The sequence below is a fragment of the Zalophus californianus genome, chromosome 17 (genome assembly GCF_009762305.2).
Source record: "Zalophus californianus isolate mZalCal1 chromosome 17, mZalCal1.pri.v2, whole genome shotgun sequence".
Lineage (NCBI taxonomy): Eukaryota > Metazoa > Chordata > Mammalia > Carnivora > Otariidae > Zalophus > Zalophus californianus.
Genome location: NC_045611.1, coordinates 27,613,940 through 27,632,943, shown reverse-complemented (window position 1 = coordinate 27,632,943; position 19,004 = coordinate 27,613,940). Strand labels below are relative to the sequence as shown.

Below are 19,004 nucleotides of genomic sequence, written 5' to 3'. Positions count from 1 at the left end.
ACAGTAAATGATAACTTTACTTGTGGTAATACTACTAAGCAACCTTTTTGAGAACTTGCTCTTTGTCAGGCACCGTGCCAAGCACTTTACATGCATTATATAATTTCTTCTTAAAATAAGCCTGTGAAATAAGTGTTATTATCTCTGTTTTATAATTGAGAAACGTCAGATAGCAAGTGGCCAAGCCAGAATTCAAATCCAGCTTGCTCAGTAAGAATCTCTCCCATTTGTATGGCACTTTTCAGTTCCCAAGAATTGTCAGGAGAACAGACGTTCTCCTGACTGGTCTTCACAAGCCTGAGAGGTGAGTGAGGCAGGGATTTTTCTTCAGATTTAACAGAGAAAGAAAATGAAGCTTGGAAAACGGATGCATCTAAGATTTTTAGGCAGTAAGAGAGAGGTGAGACTTGAACCCAGGCCTCCTGACTTTGTTACTGCTCCCTGTGTGTACTGAGGACACCTTTTGTCCTCTTACTTTCCTGGGACCTAGAGTGTTTGATTCCAGCCTCTGTGGTTTTTTGCTCAGGAGAAGCTGCCTAGTTTATGGAAATTGAGGCAGGTAGAAGGCAAGGAACATTTGGATTTTTCCACCCTTAGAAGATGGAAGTTTCTGGTATAGCCTTTATTTGTAAAGCCTTCCTCTTACTCTAAATTCCTTCCCCTTTTTCCTCAGTTCTCTGTCCACCTTTCCCCATCAAGGCTTCTGCCTATTCACTGGACAGTTCCTGCAGGCAACACCCACTCGGATGACTTTTCTGAGTACTCTCATAGCTAGTTTTTTTTTTTTTTTTTAATTTCAAGGCTCTCAACCCTAGTCCACCTTAAAATTGCCTGGTACTGGGTGCATTCTGAGATATCACTGGCGGGGATATGGCACCTGTCGGACACAATTTGGCAATATCAGGCGAATTTACCCTTGACCCAGCAGTCCTTTTTCCAGGGATCTATCCCAAAGACACACTGGCAAAAGTACAGAAGATGTGTGCAGAATGATATTCATTGTGGTATTATCTGTAATAGCAAAAATTAAAAACTCAAACATCCATCAGTAGGGGACAGGTTGATTAGATGTGGTACAATACTTGGAGTATTTTTCAGTAATACAAAAGAATGAAAATATGCACTACCATAGAATGACCCAATGTTCACAAATCAGAAGACTTAATATTGTTAAGATGTTAATACTGCCCAGATTGATCTGCAGATTCAGTGGAATCCTTATCAAAATTCCAGCTTGCTTTTTTGCTGAAACTTACAAGTGGATCCTAAAATCCATGTGGAAATAAAGACACCTAGAGTTGCCAAAACAACCTTTAAAAGTCAGAAGAAAGTTGGAAGGCTCACACTTCCAATTTCATAACTTCAAACAAAGCTACCATAGTCAAGACTGTGTGGTACTGGCATAAGGATAAATAATCGAATAGAATGATGAGTCCAGAAATAAATCCATGGGTCTGTGATCAGCTGATTTTCAGCAAGTGCCAAGAGCACTCAGTGTTTTTTCAACAAATGATGCTGGGACAGCTGGATATCCTATGCAAAAGAAAGAAGTTGGACACCTTAACTAAATGTAAGACAGACCTAAATGTAAGAGCCCAAACTTTAAAACTCTTAGAAGAAAACATAGGTATAAATCTTTCTGACCTGAAGTTAGGCAGAGCTTTGTTAGATATGAGCTGAAAGCACAAGTGACAGAATAAAAAATTGATAAATTGAACTTCATCAAAATTAAAAACTCATATTTCAAAGGACACTATTAAGAAAGTGAGAAAATAGGGACGCCTGGGCGGCTCAGTTGGTTAAGCGTCTGCCTTCGGCTCAGGTCATGATCCCAGAGTCCTGAGATCGAGTCCCACATCCGGCTCCCTGCTCAGCGGGAAGCCTGCTTCTCCCTCTGCCTGCCACTCCCCCTGCTTGTGTGTGTGCACTCTCTCTCTGACAAATAAATAAAATATTTGTTTTTGAAAAAAGTGAGAAAATAACCCACAGAGTGGGAGCAAATATTTGCCAATTACATATCTGATAAGGGACTTGTATTCGGAATATGTAAAAACTTATAACAATAAAAACACAACCTAGTTTAAAAATGAGCAAGATCCGCATGGCTGTTTCTCCGAAGATGATGTACGCACAGTCAGCAAGCAAATTATGAGAAGCTCAGCATCACCAGCCCTCAGGGAAACGTGAATCAAAACCACCTTGACAATCACTTCACGTACGGACTAGGTTGGCTATAGTCAAAGGCAGACCCTAGTAGTGTTGAGGATGTGGAAAAAATTGAGACTCTCATATGCTGGTAGGATATAAAGTATTGCAGTCACTTTGGGAAACAGTCCAGTGGTTCCTCAAAAGGTTAAACAGTGTGACCATATGACTCATCAATTCCACTCCTAGGAGTATACCCAAGAGAGATGAAAACAGTTGTCCATATAAAAATTTGTACGTGGAGGTGCCTCGTTAGCGCAGTAGGTAGCGCGTCAGTCTCATAAAAATTTGTACGTGGGTGTTCATAGCATCATTGATAATAGTCAAAAAGTGAAAACAACCCAAATGTCTGTCAGCTGATCAATTGATAAATAAAAGGTGGCATACCTGTAAAATGGAATACTACTTGGCAATAAAAAGAATGAACTGTTAATACATGCTCCAACATGGATGAACTTTGAAAACATTATGCGAAGTGAAAGAAGCCGGTCACAAAAGATAACATATTGTAGAGCTCCATTTATGTGCAATGTCTTAAATAGGCAAATTGAGTAGAAAGTAGATTAGTGGTTTCCAAGGAGGGGTGGGTAGGTTGAGGGTCATGGGGAGTGACTGCTGATGAGCCGGGGGTTTCTTTGTGGGGTGAAGAAAGTGTTCTAAAAATCAATTTTTTTTTAAAGATTTTATTTATTTATTTGACAGAGAGAGCACAAGCAGGGGAAACAGTTGAGGCAGAGGGAGAAGTGGGCTCCCCGCCAAGCAGGGAGCCCGATGCAGGGCCCAATCCCAGGATCCTGGGATCATGACCTGAGCCGAAGACAGACGCTTAACTGACTGAGCCACCCAGCCGCCCCTAAAAATCAATTTTTTAAAAAGATTTTATTTATCTGTTTGACAGAGAGAGACACAGCGAGAGAGGGAACACAAGCAGGGGGAGTGGGAGAGGGAGAAACAGTCTTCCCGCGGAGCAGGGAGCCCGATGTAGGGCTCCATCCCAAGACCCTGGGATCATGACCTGAGCCGAAGGCAGATGCTTAACGACTGAGCCACCCAGGCGCCCCCTAAAAATCAATTTTAGCGATGGTTGCACAACTCTGAATATACTGAAAACCACTAAATAAGTCAGTTAAATGGGCAGTTGTATAGTATGTGAATTGTATCTCAATAAAGCTGTTTTAAAAAAGCAGGTGATAAAAATGTATATACATATCTATTGATAAAAAAGGAAGGTGTATTAAAAGTCCCTGGGGTTTGCATTAATCAGGTATAGTGAGACATGCAGACAAGAAAATGACTGTCATGAAGGAAGGGAGTTTCTACCCACAGTTGTCTAGAAATGAGACAGGACACATCATAGGTCAGCACTGGGGTCAGTCGGGATGCGGTGAGAGCAAGGGGAAAATGCAGGCAAGAGCCTGTATTATGGTTTCCCTGGGAAAGTGAGGCAAGGCAGGGTCAGCAAGCTTAGGATTGGCTAGTTTGAATCTCAGTGGGCTCTGAGGTATAGAGGCTGTCTCTAGTTGTCTGGTACCTGGCCGTAGGGTGATAAGTGGCCCAATAAAGGAGGTCGTTGGGGTATGGGCTCTGGTCTCATTAGTTTGCATTTGAAATTTGTACTCACTGGCCTCTCAGAATTAGCTAACCTTGGGAAGGGCAGCCCTTCCAATGTTAGCAAGGCACCAGTTGTCAAAGCATCAGAAAACAGAAAATAAAAAGGCATGATTTTTTTTTTTTAGCTGCCAAGAATATATTTTGAAGAGGTGTTTAAGAAGTGAAATAAATGCTTATGAAGCAGTCAGGGTACCTCAGTTCTGTAGAGGTATTCTTTTCCAAAAACAAGCCAATTTGCGGCTTAATTTTTCTTCTGAATATTGTTTCACTTTTCTTGAATTCATGAGTTTTTAGTGCCTGTATCTCACGTTCCATGGGATGGCTAGATTTTGAATCTTAACACTCAGTTTTAATAATTACCAATCAGGGACAGTTTTTCTTTATATGCCCCCACCTAATAATTTTTAAGCGAATCCCAGCCAGTTCACTATTTCATCCACAGATACTTCCAAGTGAATCTCTAGAAACTAATTCCATTAGTTTTAAGCATAACTACAATTCTATATCTAAAATACAAGTAAATATAATACTTTAATATCAGATTTTTAGTCAGTGTTCAGATATCTCATCTCTTAAATGTTTATCAATTTGTTTGACTCATAATCCAAATATGCCCTATGTATTGTGACTCCTTGATAAATCTCTTTTAAATTTCTTTTATTCAGTAAGTGCTCACTTGGTCTTTTCCCTTGGAGCTATTTTGTAATGAAGGACTGAACTCATTTGTCTTTATAGAATTTCCCACCGTCTGGCTTTGCATACTCTCACCTAGGAGCTTCCTCTTCCCTACAAATCCTATTAATTTCATAGTTATTTCTAGTAAGTAGATTCATACGACTTTTTCTTTTCTTAAATAATTTCCTTACTAAATGCGTTTAACATACAGAGAAGTAGAGACAAAAGTTTAATGAATCTCTACATACCCATCACCCAATTTCAGTAATTACTAAATCATGACCCCTGTTTGTTTCATCTGTAGTCCCACTCAGATTTAGAAACAGATTTTAGACATCAAATATATCTCTAAGTAATGACTCCAATAATAAAATCACAGCACCATAATTACAACTAAAATTTTTAAATTTGTTGATATAAAATAATTTAGTCACTGCTCACAATGCAATTGCTTTAATAATTATTTTAAAGATTATTCATTTGAATTCAGATTCAGAGGTTCATGAAATGTAAATCTTTGTTGGGTGTTAAGAATTTCAGGTTTTAAAATTAATCTTTTAAATTGAAGGAAAATATTCACGAGTCTGTGGCCAAATGTATAAAACAAGGTACTGTATATACAAAGAGGTTCTACTTTTTGGCCATTAGTTTCCATTCTACATTCTTCCTGCTTTCAGATATTTTTTTTTTCAGGTTTTTTTTTTTCTTTCTCCTTCCACATAAACTGTGCCAATCTACCCCTCCCCTGTGCTGGTACTCTGGACTTTTCCCAATCCTGGCACCTTTCCTGAGAACTCACTCAGACTGGTCTTCCTCCTTGCTTTTCTTCCCTCCTTTCTTAAAAAGGCATGATTTAAACAGAAGGTAAACAAACAAAAGGTTCAAGTAACCTTAAATAAGGTAGAGAAGACAGGGACTTTTTTTTAATAAATTGACTTTGGAATTGTGTAAATATTTTACATTATTATAAAACAAACTTAAATTTCAAAAAAGGAATTCCTAAAAAAGGAAAATAAATGCTTAATCCAGTTGGTGACATAACCACACAGAGAGGAACAGTTCCAAGTGATATCTTACTCTGTTATAAGTCATCATGTTGGAGGTGTTGTTACTGCTGTTTTGAGACTGTTGTGTGTATAGTGTAGGATAAAGCAAATAAGTAGTTATGGTGGTTATGCTGAAACTAGGACTTGTGGTGTGGGAGAAAGGATATGCAGATAGAAAATCTGTGAGGTTAACCCAAAACTTTGTGCTTTAAATTTTGAATTGGAAGTATTAGTATAAACTCACCATGTAATTTATCTTAAGAAAACTGAAACAAAAGGAAAAACTTTATTTCTAGCTGTGCTTACGGAAAGGACCTCCAGTGTGCCAGTGAGCAGTCCTAGATAGTTGCCTCTAAAATCCATCTTTTAATAAAACAATGGGGGTTCTTTGGACAGTTGGCTGACTCCAGGTCTGTATAAGATGAACGTGAGTCATGTCAAAAGAACTCAAAACCATCCTCAAAAGGTTTCTAATGGCTGAGGAGACAATTTGAGCATCATAAGGATAGTAACTGCAGTGGACTGAAACACATCAGTAAGTGCTTAATATGTTTCAGTTCATATGTTTATGACTGTTTAAATTCATGAGTTCATAATGATACTAAAACGAAACTCATCAGTCACTTTGAGGATGCTGGAGAACCATCTCATTATTCAGAATAACCACATAGTGGATGAAAAGTTTTTCTGAAAGGAAATATTCTGGCTAATAAAAATAGAATACCTGGGGCGCCTGGGTGGCTCAGTTGGTTAAGCATCCGACTCTTGGTTTTGGGTCAGGTCATGATTGTTGTGAGACTGGGCTCTGCACTCAGCTGGGAGTCTGCTAGAGGTTCTCACTACCCCCCCCCCCCGACCATGTGCTCTCTCTCTTTCTCTCTCAAAAGAAATCTTTTTTTTTAAGATTTTATTTATTTATTTGACAGAGCACAAGTAGGGAGAGCGGCAGGCAAAGGGAGAGGGAGAAGCAGGTCTCTGCCAAGCAGGGAGCCCGACGCGGGTCTTGATCCCAGGACCCTGGGATCATGACCTGAGCCAAAGGCAGCCACCCAACCAATTGAGCCACCCAGGCGCCCCAAAATAAATAAATTAAAAAAAAAAAAGAACACCACCATTTTGCAGCCTCTAAGGAATTAATGACTTTAAGCAGTGATCATAAGTTATCTGCTAACATTCCAAAAGAAATAACCAGATTTCTTAATGAAAGTCTCAAGTAATCTAACCAAAAAATAAGGACACCTGAATCTGATCAAACCTTTAGAGCTTACTTTCAATTTATAGGAAATACAGAGGCTGGAGGAAAATGTCAAATGACATCTTGGGGATGTAGTCCATAAAACCTGTTATGTGGGAAACTGTATCCTTCCTACTTTTAGTGTAGTCCATGGATCAATAGGAAAAGCATCAACTGTGAGCTTTTTAGAAATGGAGAATCTCAGGCCCCATCCCAGACCTACTGAATCAGAATCTGCATTTTAATATGCTTTCCAGGTGATTCACATGTACAGTTCAGGTTTAAGTAGTACTGCTCTACAGGACAAATAATCCAGAGTCCCCAATAAAGAAATTGTAAGAAAAAGAAAAGGAGATGGAGGAGCACCCTATAGATTAAAAAGATTTAGTCGGTTAAGCGGCTGCCTTCAGCTCAGGTCATGATCCTGGAGTCCCGGGATCGAGTCCCACATTGGGCTCCCTGCTCCACGGGGAGCCTGCTTCTCCCTCTGCCTGCTGCTCTCCTGCTTGTGCTCTCTCTGACAAATAAATACATAAAATCTTGAAAAAAAAAAGATTTAGGCATATTATTCATAAGTAGAGATCTTATTTGTATACCAGTCATAAAAAACACAAAATTTTAATTATTAAATAATCGGGGTACTGTCTTGGATCTACTTCAAAATAATCTGGGTGGTGGAAAGAGGAAAATAGGTAGGTATATAGGTGAAACAAGGTTGACTATGACCTGTTAATTGTTGAAGCTGGGTAATGGGTACAAGGAGGTTTACTACTTAATTTTGTATTTAAAATTGTTTTTCTATAAGGGTTTAAAAAGGAGGGCCCACTAAGACAACTATAATCAAAAAGGTAAAGACAAGCATTGGCGAGGATGTAGAAAACAATTGGAACTCTTGTACATTGCACATGAGAATGTAAAATGGAAAACTATCTGACAGTTCTTCAGAAGGTTAAATGGTTACTGTATGATCTAGCAATTCTACTTCTAGGTATATATCCAAGAAAAATGAAAACATACTCACACAAAAACTGGTACATGAATGTTCATGGCAGCATTTTTCATAATAGCCCCAAAGTAGAAACAACCCAAATGTCTATCAGCTGATGAATGGATATATTCATAAATATAAAATGTGACATATCCATATAATGGAATATTGTTCCGTTATAAAAAGAAATGAAGTACTGATACATACTAGAACATGGATGAATCTTTTTTTTTTTTTAAGATTTTATTTATTCATAGGAGAGAGAGAGGCAGAGGGAGAAGCAGGCTCCCCGCTGAGCAGGGAGCCCGATGCGGGACTCAATCCCAGGACTCTGGGATCACGACCTGAGCCGAAGGCAGACACTTAACCATCTGAGCCACCCAGGCACCCAACATGAATGAATCTTGACAAGCATTATGCTGAGTGAAAGAGGGTTGTCACAGAACACCACATATTGTATGATTCCATATGTATGAAATGTCCAGAAGAGGCAAATCTATAGAAACAGAATAGATTAATGGTTGTCAGAGGTTGGGGGGTAGTTTGGGAAGGGACATGGGAAATGACTGCTGGTGGGTAGGGGGTTTGTTTAGGGATTGGTGAAAATGTTCTAAAATTGATTGTGGTGAAAGTTATACAGCTCTGAATACACTAAAACCTACTGATTTGTACACTTTAAATGGGTGAATTGTATGGTATATGAATTAGATCTCAGTAAAGCTATTATTAAAAAAGGAAGGGAGGGCATTACACTGATCTCCATGCTCCAGGCTTCACCCAGTACTACTCAGAATCATTGGGAGGAAAGTTGCCTAGGTGACTCTAATGTGCAACCAGGGCTGGGAACTACTGTATTAGAAAGTTAGCTTTCAGGATTGTTAGAAGAGAGAGGCAAGATTATTTATCTGACATGGTAGCCTGGGAGGAGAAGCCCTCAGGGATGGCATTCTAGTTGACCTGTCTACATGGAAGAGACAAAAATCTACAGTGGGGAGCCCTCTGGGTGCACATCATCTATTTCTGTAGTACTTAGTAGAATAGAAATAAAAACAAAGTTCTCTAGTAAGTCTGTTAGTTCAGAAGTAGAAATCTTAAGTGTCATAGCTGTAGGTATTAGGGCTACTTGTGCTGCCCAGTGGTGTAGCTTCTGAGTGCCTCAGAAGGAACATAAACTTTGTCAGTGGGATTTTTGGGTACTACATCCTAATCCAAAAATAACAGTCTAAGCATCTGATTCCCTAAATTTCTTTCTTCTAGAGCGTGTTCTAGATATTAGTGAGACTCTGATTTTTTAAAAAACTCTTCCATTGTTATATTCCCCCAAGTGAGTAGAAATAAATCCAGCTGTATTATTCCCGTCTGTCTTCAAAACATTTATTAGGTGACAGGCTCCTGTGTTATTGGACTGGGCAGCAGAGTGGGAACTTGAAGACATACTAGATAACGATGTTTGGCTTTTAAAGAGAAGCTGTGGAGAACCAGCCTTGGATTCTGGTTTGACTGCCCTTTGCAAATCATTGATGGTCCCAGACTTTTAGTTTCTTCAACTCATTAATAAAGTTTGGACTGGGTTACTCTTGTAGCTTCTCAGATGTTGTGGTTCACATATCTGTCTTTACAGAGGCTGTGAATACAGGATGGTGGTTAAGAGTTTGTGCTCTGGAGCCTGATGACCTGGCTCTGCCATTTCCTGGCTCTGTGACTTTGGAGAAGTCACTTAACCTCTTTGCACCTTAATTCCCCCCATCTGTAAAATGGGGATTGAGAATAGCGTCTAACTCATGATTTTCTTGAGTGTAAAATGTGTGGAGTCGTCTAGCCTATCATTTTATTGCATTTTACTCTAGGCAAGTTTTATTTTAATTCAGGCATGACCAGAACTATCTTATTACCAGATGCAATATTGTGTCTGTTACTCCATGTGATCTTTATGGAAAGGTATAAAAAACCATATGAAAGTGTCTGAGCAGTACATAGGAAGTTTTGAATAAAAAATAGTCTCTGGTATTTTATGAAGCATATCAGATGTCCTAATCCTGCTTTTTTCTCTCTGCCCCATATCCTCATATAGGTCAGTTCTCCTTGGGTCTCGGGGACTTGACATATCCCACATCTCCCAACGATTGGAGAGTCTGAGTGCGGCCACCACCTTTGAGCCTCTTGAGCCTGTGAAGGACACAGACATTCAGGTAAGGGCCTGCAGGTTGCCAGGACTGGTGCAGGTGGAATCCTGAGTATGCAAACCAAGCTGAAGGCCCTGGCCCTTTTTGACCAGCTCATTTAGGAATTCTAGATTTCTTTGTTAATTCTCTTCCTGAGATATTAAGAGATTGGGAGACTCTGCTTTGGAGGTATAGTAGGGAACATAGGTTACTTTAAGAGTACTCTGAGAGGCTGAATTTAGGAAAGCAATTCCAACCTGCACTTTTTAGATTATTGTAATTATGAGAACAGATTTTTCTTCCTTCCTTGGGCTTAATCCAAGGCACCAGAGACATTAGTTATAAGTTTCTCTTGCTTTCTTTGCTGGATCTCAAATAATTTTACTCTTCGTCTTCCACATTTCTTTTCTACATCTTGCTTGTATTGGTTGGCAAGGAGCTGGGGAAAACTTAGAGTACTATTTACTGAAACCTACTCATCGATTTCTAGGAAGTATTTGGCTGCATTAGTGGCACCAGGAAATGGTCTAATAGAGCACTCCAGTCTCATTTAACCTAACATGCCACTGGCATAATTGATTGCTATTTTAATCTAATCAGAAACTGCTTTTTGTGTGTGTGTGCGTGTGCACACACACACATACATTATTAAGGAAAAAACTTGTGATTCATTTAGTTTTGAGGAATTGAGATGCTGCATTCATGTTAGAGTGAAGGGACTGTGAGTTACCATTTTAATCATTGATTTACCTTTGAAATGAAAAGAAGCATGTTCTACAAAGGCAAATCATTTTACAGATGGGTACTAATTGTTATTATATGGGCTCAGTTTGAATTAACTCTCTACCCCACTATCCTTCCCAAGAACTATTTTTAATCCATTTGATGGCCACAGTTTACTGTATTTATTCCAATTCAGTAACTGAAAACCCTATGTTTCTGTTGAGAGTTAACTATAGATATTATTTTTCCTGTTATCAATATGTTCCCATAGTCACTAGTTTTTTAAAATTTTGTGTACTAAATCATATTAGCTTGTCACCTTATGGATGCCTGCTCATTTCCATGTACTCTTAAAATGGCATGTATACTTAACTCTTGTTTTTGTTTTGTTTATTTTTCGCTGTCCCTTTTTGTCCCTTCTATTTTACTGCTATAAACGAATACTTTTAACGAGGATGAGGTGGGCAGAAGGGATAAAGCTAAAAAATTAATTTGAACAGTCATATATTTTGGGGAGTATCCCTAATAGTGTGGAAGAAATGGCACTCGCTGAAAGGTTGTGTGTTTTTAATGTTTAAAATACCAAAGAAGTTATTTTTATTTTTTTAAAAATATTTTATTTATTTATTTGAGGGAGAGAGCACACCTGAACATGTGCGTGTCGGGGGAGGGGCAGAGGGAGAGACTCTGAAGCAGATTCCCCACTGAGCCCCAGAGCCCCCAGTCAGGCGCCATCCCACAACCCATGAGATTATGATGAGATCATGATCTGAGCTGAAACCAAGAGTCGGAGGCGAAACTGACTGAGCCACCCAGGCACCTCCAAAAAATTTCTTTTTAAAACCAACTGCTTTTAAAGGTTCTTTGGCATATTTGTCATACAAATCTGGAATACTCAGCACATTTAGTGATGTACCTCATGAATTCTGATGTGGTACTCCATTTTCCGCTTTGAGATTTTTTTTTTTAAGATTTTATTTATTTGACAGAGAGAGACACAGCGAGAGAGGGAACACAAGCAGGGCAAGTGGGAGAGGGAGAAGCAGGCTTCCTGCTGAGCAGGGAGTCTGATGCAGGGCTCGATCCCAGGACCCTGGGATCATGACCTAAGCTGAAGGCAGATGCCCAACGACTGAGCCACCCAGGCGCCCCTCTGCTTTGAGATATTAATGACAGGTTTATAAATGTATTGAATCATGACAGTCTTCCTAACCTTCTGTTTAATGCATGAACACACTCCTTCAGCACCCCCATTAGATGGTTTCCCAGCAGTGCATGCTCGGTCACATCAAAGAGAATTTCTTAATTTGGAATGAGCGTGGCTAAGAGTTTTGGTCCTGCATGTCCTGGAAATCTTTGAACTTTGAGAGGAAGGATGCTTTCATTTCAAAATTTTACCTCTTGAGCTTTTCCAGAATAGCTTCAAAAATGCAAAATGGTCAGTCCAAGGTAACTTTTGATTAATTGGGAATTGATCATCTATATCTAAAGTAAAAATTTAAGACTTACTAGTTTTGGGGTACCTGGGTGGCTTGGTCATTTAAGCGTCTGACTCTTGATTCTGGCTCAGGTCATGATCTCAGGGTTGTGAGATCAAGCCCCAGGTTGGGCTTTGTGCTGGGCGTGGAGCCTACTTAAGGTCCTCTCTTGGGGTGTTTGGATGGCTTTCAGTTTCAGTTTAAAGTCCCAACTCTTGGTTTCAGCTCAGGTCATGATCTCAGGGTCTTGCGATCAAGCCCCAAGTTGGTCCCTGAGCTCAGTGGGAAGTCTGCTTGTCCCTCTCCCTCTGCTCCTCCCCCAGTTCACACTCCCTCTCTCTCACTGTCTTCAAAATAAATATCTTTAAAAAAAAAAAAAAAAGGTGATTCTCTCCCTTTGCCCTTTACCCCCTGGTTGCCCATGTGCTCTCTCAAAGAAAAAAAAAAGGACTTACTGGTTTCAAAATAATTGTTCTGTTGATTTCATCTTCTTTCCTACAAAGACTTAAAGGAGAAAATTTAAATTTTAAAGTTTGGCTTAATCTGAGATGGTTCTAGTTATTGATAGGAATTGGAAGTTTTAAATTGTATTGTGGAGTTCACCTGACCTATGCTTAAGCCCCCCATATACACAGTATCAACATATTCTTGCCTGATTTCTTGTTTAGTAGTCAGATGTAAGGGCCAAGTCAGCTTTCAGCCTGAGCATGGAGCAGTCTTCCTTTTAATTCTTCTCATGATGTATTGATTATCCAAGAAGAGTTAACTTAGTCATTTTCAGTTGTTTGTTTTTAGAAAAGCCATATGTATTTTTTCATGGACTTTTTCCCCCTCATTTATTTTAACAGCTTTATTGAGATGCAGGATTCACATACCATAAGTCTAATGGATTTTTGTATATAAATTTTTCCAGCCAGTGCAGTTTTTGAGATGAGAATGCATCCTAATCCCATGTGCCAGATAGCAATCAGAGTGAATTTATTATGTCAATTTACAAATTCATAGAAGGAAATGCTGAAGCATTCTTTGACAGATGCTGTCCAAGACTTTATACCACCCGTTGTTTGCGTTACATATGAGCTTGGGAAGGTATTTCCCCATGTACAGGTACATATATAGGTACATGTGTAGTCCTTTTCTGTCTGGCAGAATTGATTATATTCCCTTCTGTTTCTACCAGAAAGCTTGAAATTAATACAGGCTTTCCACTGTTAACTGTTTTGTTGTTTGTCATAACTAATGATGTTGGCATGCATTGAGAATGCATTTTTGAAAGATTGCTGTGGCCAGCAAAGGTAACATTAAAAAAGATTTACTTAGATATATGTATGGCTGATGCTGGGAGAATTTTTAAAAATATTTATTGATTTTATTTTTTGGAAATCGTCATAAAGAAGGCCTGTACATTTGTGTAATAGAGGGAAAGAGCAAATATTAACAGGGCATGGCACCGAAATGATTGTACTGTTCTCAGTGACTTCGGGGTGCTTGCAAGTGCAAGTCCTCTCACAGAGGTCCACTTGCTCACTTCTTTTTTTTTTAAATAATTTTTTATTATGTTAATCACCATACATTACATCATTAGTTTTTGATGTAGTGTTCCATGATTCATTGTTCGTGAATAACACCCAGTGCTCCACGCAGAATGTGCCCTCTTTAATACTATTCACCAGGCTAACCCATCCCCCCAACCCCCTCCCCTCTAGAACCCTCAGTTTGTTTTTCAGAGTCCATCGTCTCTCATGGTTCGTCTCCCCCTCTGACTTACTCCCCTTCATTCTTCCCCTCTTGCTATCTTCTTCTTTTCCACTTGCTCACTTCTGTCTTCGGAAAAAAAAATAACAAGGGCAGATCGCACATCTTTACTATGATCTGAACAGACCTAATGTACCATGGAATTGTATCACGTAGTAATAAAGTGCAAATTTACAGTTTGGCTATATATGGGCTTTTTCACTAGATTACGTGTATATTTCAAGAAGGCTGTGCAGAAATTGCCTGAGTTAGCCATAAAAATGGGAGCTGCAGTTTCTCTGCATTAGGCTGTATTATTTCCAAATGGCATTGGACCAAAGTATAATAATATTATTGCTAAACTTCCTGTATTAGATTCCTAGGGCTGCCACAAGTTTCCGCAAACTCAGTGGCCTAAAACATTAGAAATTTATCCTCTCAGGGCGCCTGGGTGGCGCAGTTGGTTGAGCGACTGCCTTCGGCTCAGGTCATGATCCCGGAGTCCTGGGATTGAGTCCCGCAGCGGGCTCCGTGCTCAGCGGGATGTCTGCTTCTCCCTCTGACCCTCTTCCCTCTCATGCTCTCTCTCATTCTCTCTCTCAAATAAATAAATAAAATCTTAAAAAAAAAAAAAAAGAAAAGAAATTTATCCTCTCAGAGTTCTGGAGTATAGAACTTTGAAGTCAAGGTGTTGGTAGCACCATGCTCCCTCCGAAGGCTGTAGGAGGAGAATCTTTCCTCTACGAACATTTGGTGGCACTAGCCGTTTCTTACCTCTAATGTCTGCCTCCATCTCCACAAGGTTTATCTCCTGTGTGTTTAGTCTCCCTCTCCTTTCTCTTAGAAAGACTCCAGTCATTGGGTATAGGGCACACCCTAAATCCAGGATGATCTCACATTGAGATCCTTAACTTAATCACATTTGCAAAGATCATATTGCCAAATTAAGGTCGTATGCACAGGTACTAGGAGTTAGGACTTCGACATATCTTTTTGCTGGGGGACACACGTCAACCCACTACACTTATAGTGCCAGAAATCTTAAGACTAAATTAACTGTAATTAATGAAACATCGTCAGATCTCACTCTTTCACAGCTATGTGGAGTACTGGGCTAAGGCGTCTATTGCTAGTTGTTCCAGTGACTGCAGACCTCAACCAAGTATCTGACCTCACCCTTAACATTCTCTTTCCTGGCTGTGGGAAGCCCCATATCAAGCTAAATAGTAGTTACTGTTTCCAAACAGGCTAACACTCTGTAATATGTTTAAGAGATTTCTACAGAGACATTTTTAAAATAGGAACTGTCTGCTTTTCTAAAGTATTAAATACTTAGTATTTGGAGTATGTATAGGTGGGACTAAATTGCGCTACTTTCCTGCAGTAGGAGGATCTATCTATGTGTGTGCGTGTGCGCATATTTATACTTCAGCCACCAGGTTGCCTAACTCTTTTATACCTTAGGCCTTTGGTTATCACCTTCCTTAGCCTGGAGTAGCGCCTCTGAAATGTCCGAGCCCTCATTTCAGTCTAACCCTGTGAGGCTTTCCTCACATGCCGCCTCTTTCATGGTCTTCTCAGATCTCTTTCCCCACAGCCTTCAAATACAGTGTGTCAGTTTTACTGCTTAGGAAAAAACAAAACTTTCCAAGTGTTTCCCCACAAAGTAAACAGAAATTTAGCTTATGTTAGAATTAACTTGGCAGCCCATTCAAATCTTAGATAAGTGATTCTTATCTCTTCAGCCCCTTCTACCAAAGGAAAGAAAAAAAGAAGGAAGGAAGGAAAGAAAGGAAAGACCCTATACTGAAGGTCTTCATAATCTGTAAATCTCCAGATGGAAATCTGTCCTGTCCTGTCCTATATGAGTAGAGAGCAAAAGATATCTTAAATAGTGATTAAAAGAACTATAAAAAAATTAGAGTCAGGGAAACTGATTTATCACATACAAGATAATGATGCAGTAATAATTCACTTTGTTAGAAACTTGTTTTGCTTACCACACTGTATCCATAATAAAATATTCATTATTTCCTTCCTTTTTCTGCCCTTGGCCTGGGAAATGTAGAGTATGCTCAGACCACTGTTAGCTTATCTTTTAAGTAATCAGAAAGAACTAAATAGCTTTGGCATAAGTATTAAAATGAATCACTGCTTGTGCAACCCCTTATCACCTAAATTGTTATTTTCATGGTTTATCTTTTAATTTTGGATCTTCAGAATTAAGAGACTGCTGCTTAAATGCAGCTATATATAACAGCTAAGCGGAAAAGTGGTTGTGTTGCTTGCTAATTGTGTGTTTGTAGTACTGGCAAGTTGTTAGTGGGGAACTGGTTCCAGAAATCCTGTGGCAGTTTGTTTGTTGGAAAGAGGGTCAGCCTTGCCTAGAATGATTAGTGTGCTAATAGCAGCTCTTCAGGAATATTACTGGCAAAATATTAATATTGAGGGAGAAGTGCAGTAAGCTTTCCCTTGCTCAAATCTGCTGCAGGAAAGTGCAGTCTGATTGGATGAACAGTATCTGAACTCCGGGATTATTTTTAAGTAGTCATTCTCATTTGTTTCTCGAAACTACTAAGCATGGATACTGGGGAGAGGCCTTACCAGAGCTGCTTTCGTAAATCTGAGGAAGAGATGGGGTTCATTCATCAAGAGTTGCATCTGGGGGCGCCTGGGTGGTTCAGTCGTTAGCGTCTGCCTTTGGCTCAGGTCATGATCCCAGGGTCCTGGGATTGAGCCCTGCATCAGGCTCCCTGCTCAGCGGGGAACCTGCTTCTCCCTCTCCCACTTACCTGCTTGTGTTCCCTCTCTCACTGTCTCTGTCAAATAAATAAATAAAATCTTAAAAAAAAAAAGTTGCATCTGTTTGCGTGCTGATCATTTGTATAACAGTCCTGAGAAGTGTTTTAAGTGGGCAGAACATACCTAGCTCCCATGTTGTTTCTGTTCTTAATATGCCTGAGCAGGCTTTTCTGCAGTGGTGAACTAGCCCAAATTGGATGATTAGAAATTTTGAATTGATGGGACTCTGAAGGAATAAGATCTTGCTCTTTAAATGTTTTCACATATAAAAATATAAGAGAATCTAACAGTGTGAAGGTTTTTAGTTAAGCATTTGTGTTTATTGACCTCCTTGCTTATATTCTTCTTGCCCCTAAGAAAGCGGGAAGTTCATAGTAACCTTTCTTTGGAGGTTTTAGAAGACTTTAATGGATATTTAAATCTTGTCCTTTCGAAGCTTATTCTGGACTTAAATTAAACAACCTGTAGTTAATGCTCTTGGGTTCACTAGATAATGAACCCAATTCTCACTGGATCCTAAGCCTGCTAGTTAGAGAGAAGCACTTTCCTGGAACAAACAGCAGGTACATTTTAGGCTGCATTCGGTTGTAGTGGCCGAACGACATGTGGAAAAGACCTACATCTCACTGTGTCCTGTCTTCTTGTTCAGGGCAGTCACGGTACCCGGCTTTGTCTCTTGTGCGAACACTGCAGTGTCCACATCACCCCTGCTTAGCAAATATATTTGCTGTTCCTTGTCATTAAACCCTGACCCAGTGTAAATCTCAGCTGGTGAAAACCAGTAAACACGTAAAAAAGACAAAATAGTGTCTTCCCAGAGGCAGGTTAATGTACCATCCTGTTTTGTGTTTGTAATTAGGTAGTCGGATACTGATTGCTGGGGTAAGTACTGAAATGATTTAATTTTTCTGCCTGTCTGTGATAAGGGAATAGGTAGGCTTTGTGGTCTGGTAGAAAGTATGCAATTACATTAAAGTATCCTGTGAATGGAATTAAAAATGGTGACTTTGGAATAAAAATGGGTGTTAAAGGCATCGTCTGTGGAAAATGTGAAAAACTGCTTTTATGTGAGCCAGGATACAAGATTTCAGCCTTTTTACTTAGCCATTCACACTTATTCCTGAATGCGGGCCTTTCAGAACAAGCAAGTAAATGGATGCTGAATGCATTCTGAGCAAGCAGGAAATGACAGGCTTTTTTGTCTTCTCGGAGGTTTCTTATATACTGTAGTGAGCAAAGGAATATCAATTACCAACTAAAGAAGAAAGAAGTTGGAATGGTTCCGTAAGAGTGTTTTGGAAGAAGCTGATGGCTAAAATATTTATCTAATAATTTACTAGAGCACTTCACATACGGGCCGGCCCGGGTGCCTTTGAACGGCGTTGAGTCGTGCCCTCCCTCCTTCATGAGCTGTCTCTTAACCTGCCGATATCTATCGAAGCCCCAGCACTCTGGAGGTGGGGGGCACATATTGTCATCTGCAGTCTGGTGTCTTTAAGTTGCTTGGCTTCAGGAACCAGAAATGGTCATGTCTTTTATCTGCTGAACTGTTTGATATTGGAGCGGATGTAATTTAAATGGGGGCTGAAACCTCGTCGAATATCAAATGCATTGCTCTAGACCAGTCTTGTTTTCACATGGCAGCCCTTGACCCTGTGCACCGCTTCGATCTGCTTGCCGCAGCACCCTGTGATCTCTTATTTCCATTTTGGAATGTTCGATCTTAAAGCTGTCCAGGCCTGTAGCCTGATGTGGCTCTTAGCATTGTTGGGGGTTGGCACTGTGTGGCTCCTTGGATACAAAACTTTGGGACCCAGGTTCCCACTCTCTCCACTAGGAACGATCACAAGTAGGCAGAGGCAGGCAGAGGGAGAGGGAGAAGCAGGCTCTCCACTGAGCAGGGAGCCCGACGTGGGGCTCCATGCCAGGACTCTGGGATCATGACCTGAGCCGAAGGCAGCCGCCCAACCGACTGAGCCACCCAGGCACCCCAAGAATCCACATTCTGTGAAGGAAGTGAGAGGGGGCTCAGACAAGGGAGACTCCTGGTTTTGCCTCTTTTTATTTGTTGGTTGGGGACCAGGAACAGAAGCTGGGAGAAAGGATGGGCAATATCCTCTACTGACAAGACCTGTATTAGAATTTCTTTTGCTGCAGAGCTCTCAGAACTAGTATGTATTGCTTTTTTTTTAGGCTTTTTCCCCATTTCCCAGATGCTTGGCTTCCATCGTGCACTTGAGATATGGAGAGTTTGAGTGAGTCCCTCCAGCTCAGGTTGCTGGCAGCCGAGCTGAGGCTCAGGCCCTCAATTCTGACAGCCCCGAGTCTGCAACACTAACAATCAGC

At 40.1% G+C, this 19,004-nt stretch overlaps 1 protein-coding gene across 1 annotated transcript in view; it reads left to right on the top strand.

Annotated features, from left to right (window-relative positions):
* NUP93 (nucleoporin 93) overlaps positions 1 to 19,004 on the top strand; it is a 111,049-nt gene that overhangs the window by 22,208 nt on the left and 69,837 nt on the right. Inside the window, exon 3 of the mRNA XM_027617462.2 lies at positions 9,831 to 9,948. Coding sequence (XP_027473263.1) covers positions 9,831 to 9,948 — 118 coding nt within the window. The remainder of the gene's footprint in view (positions 1 to 9,830; positions 9,949 to 19,004) is intronic.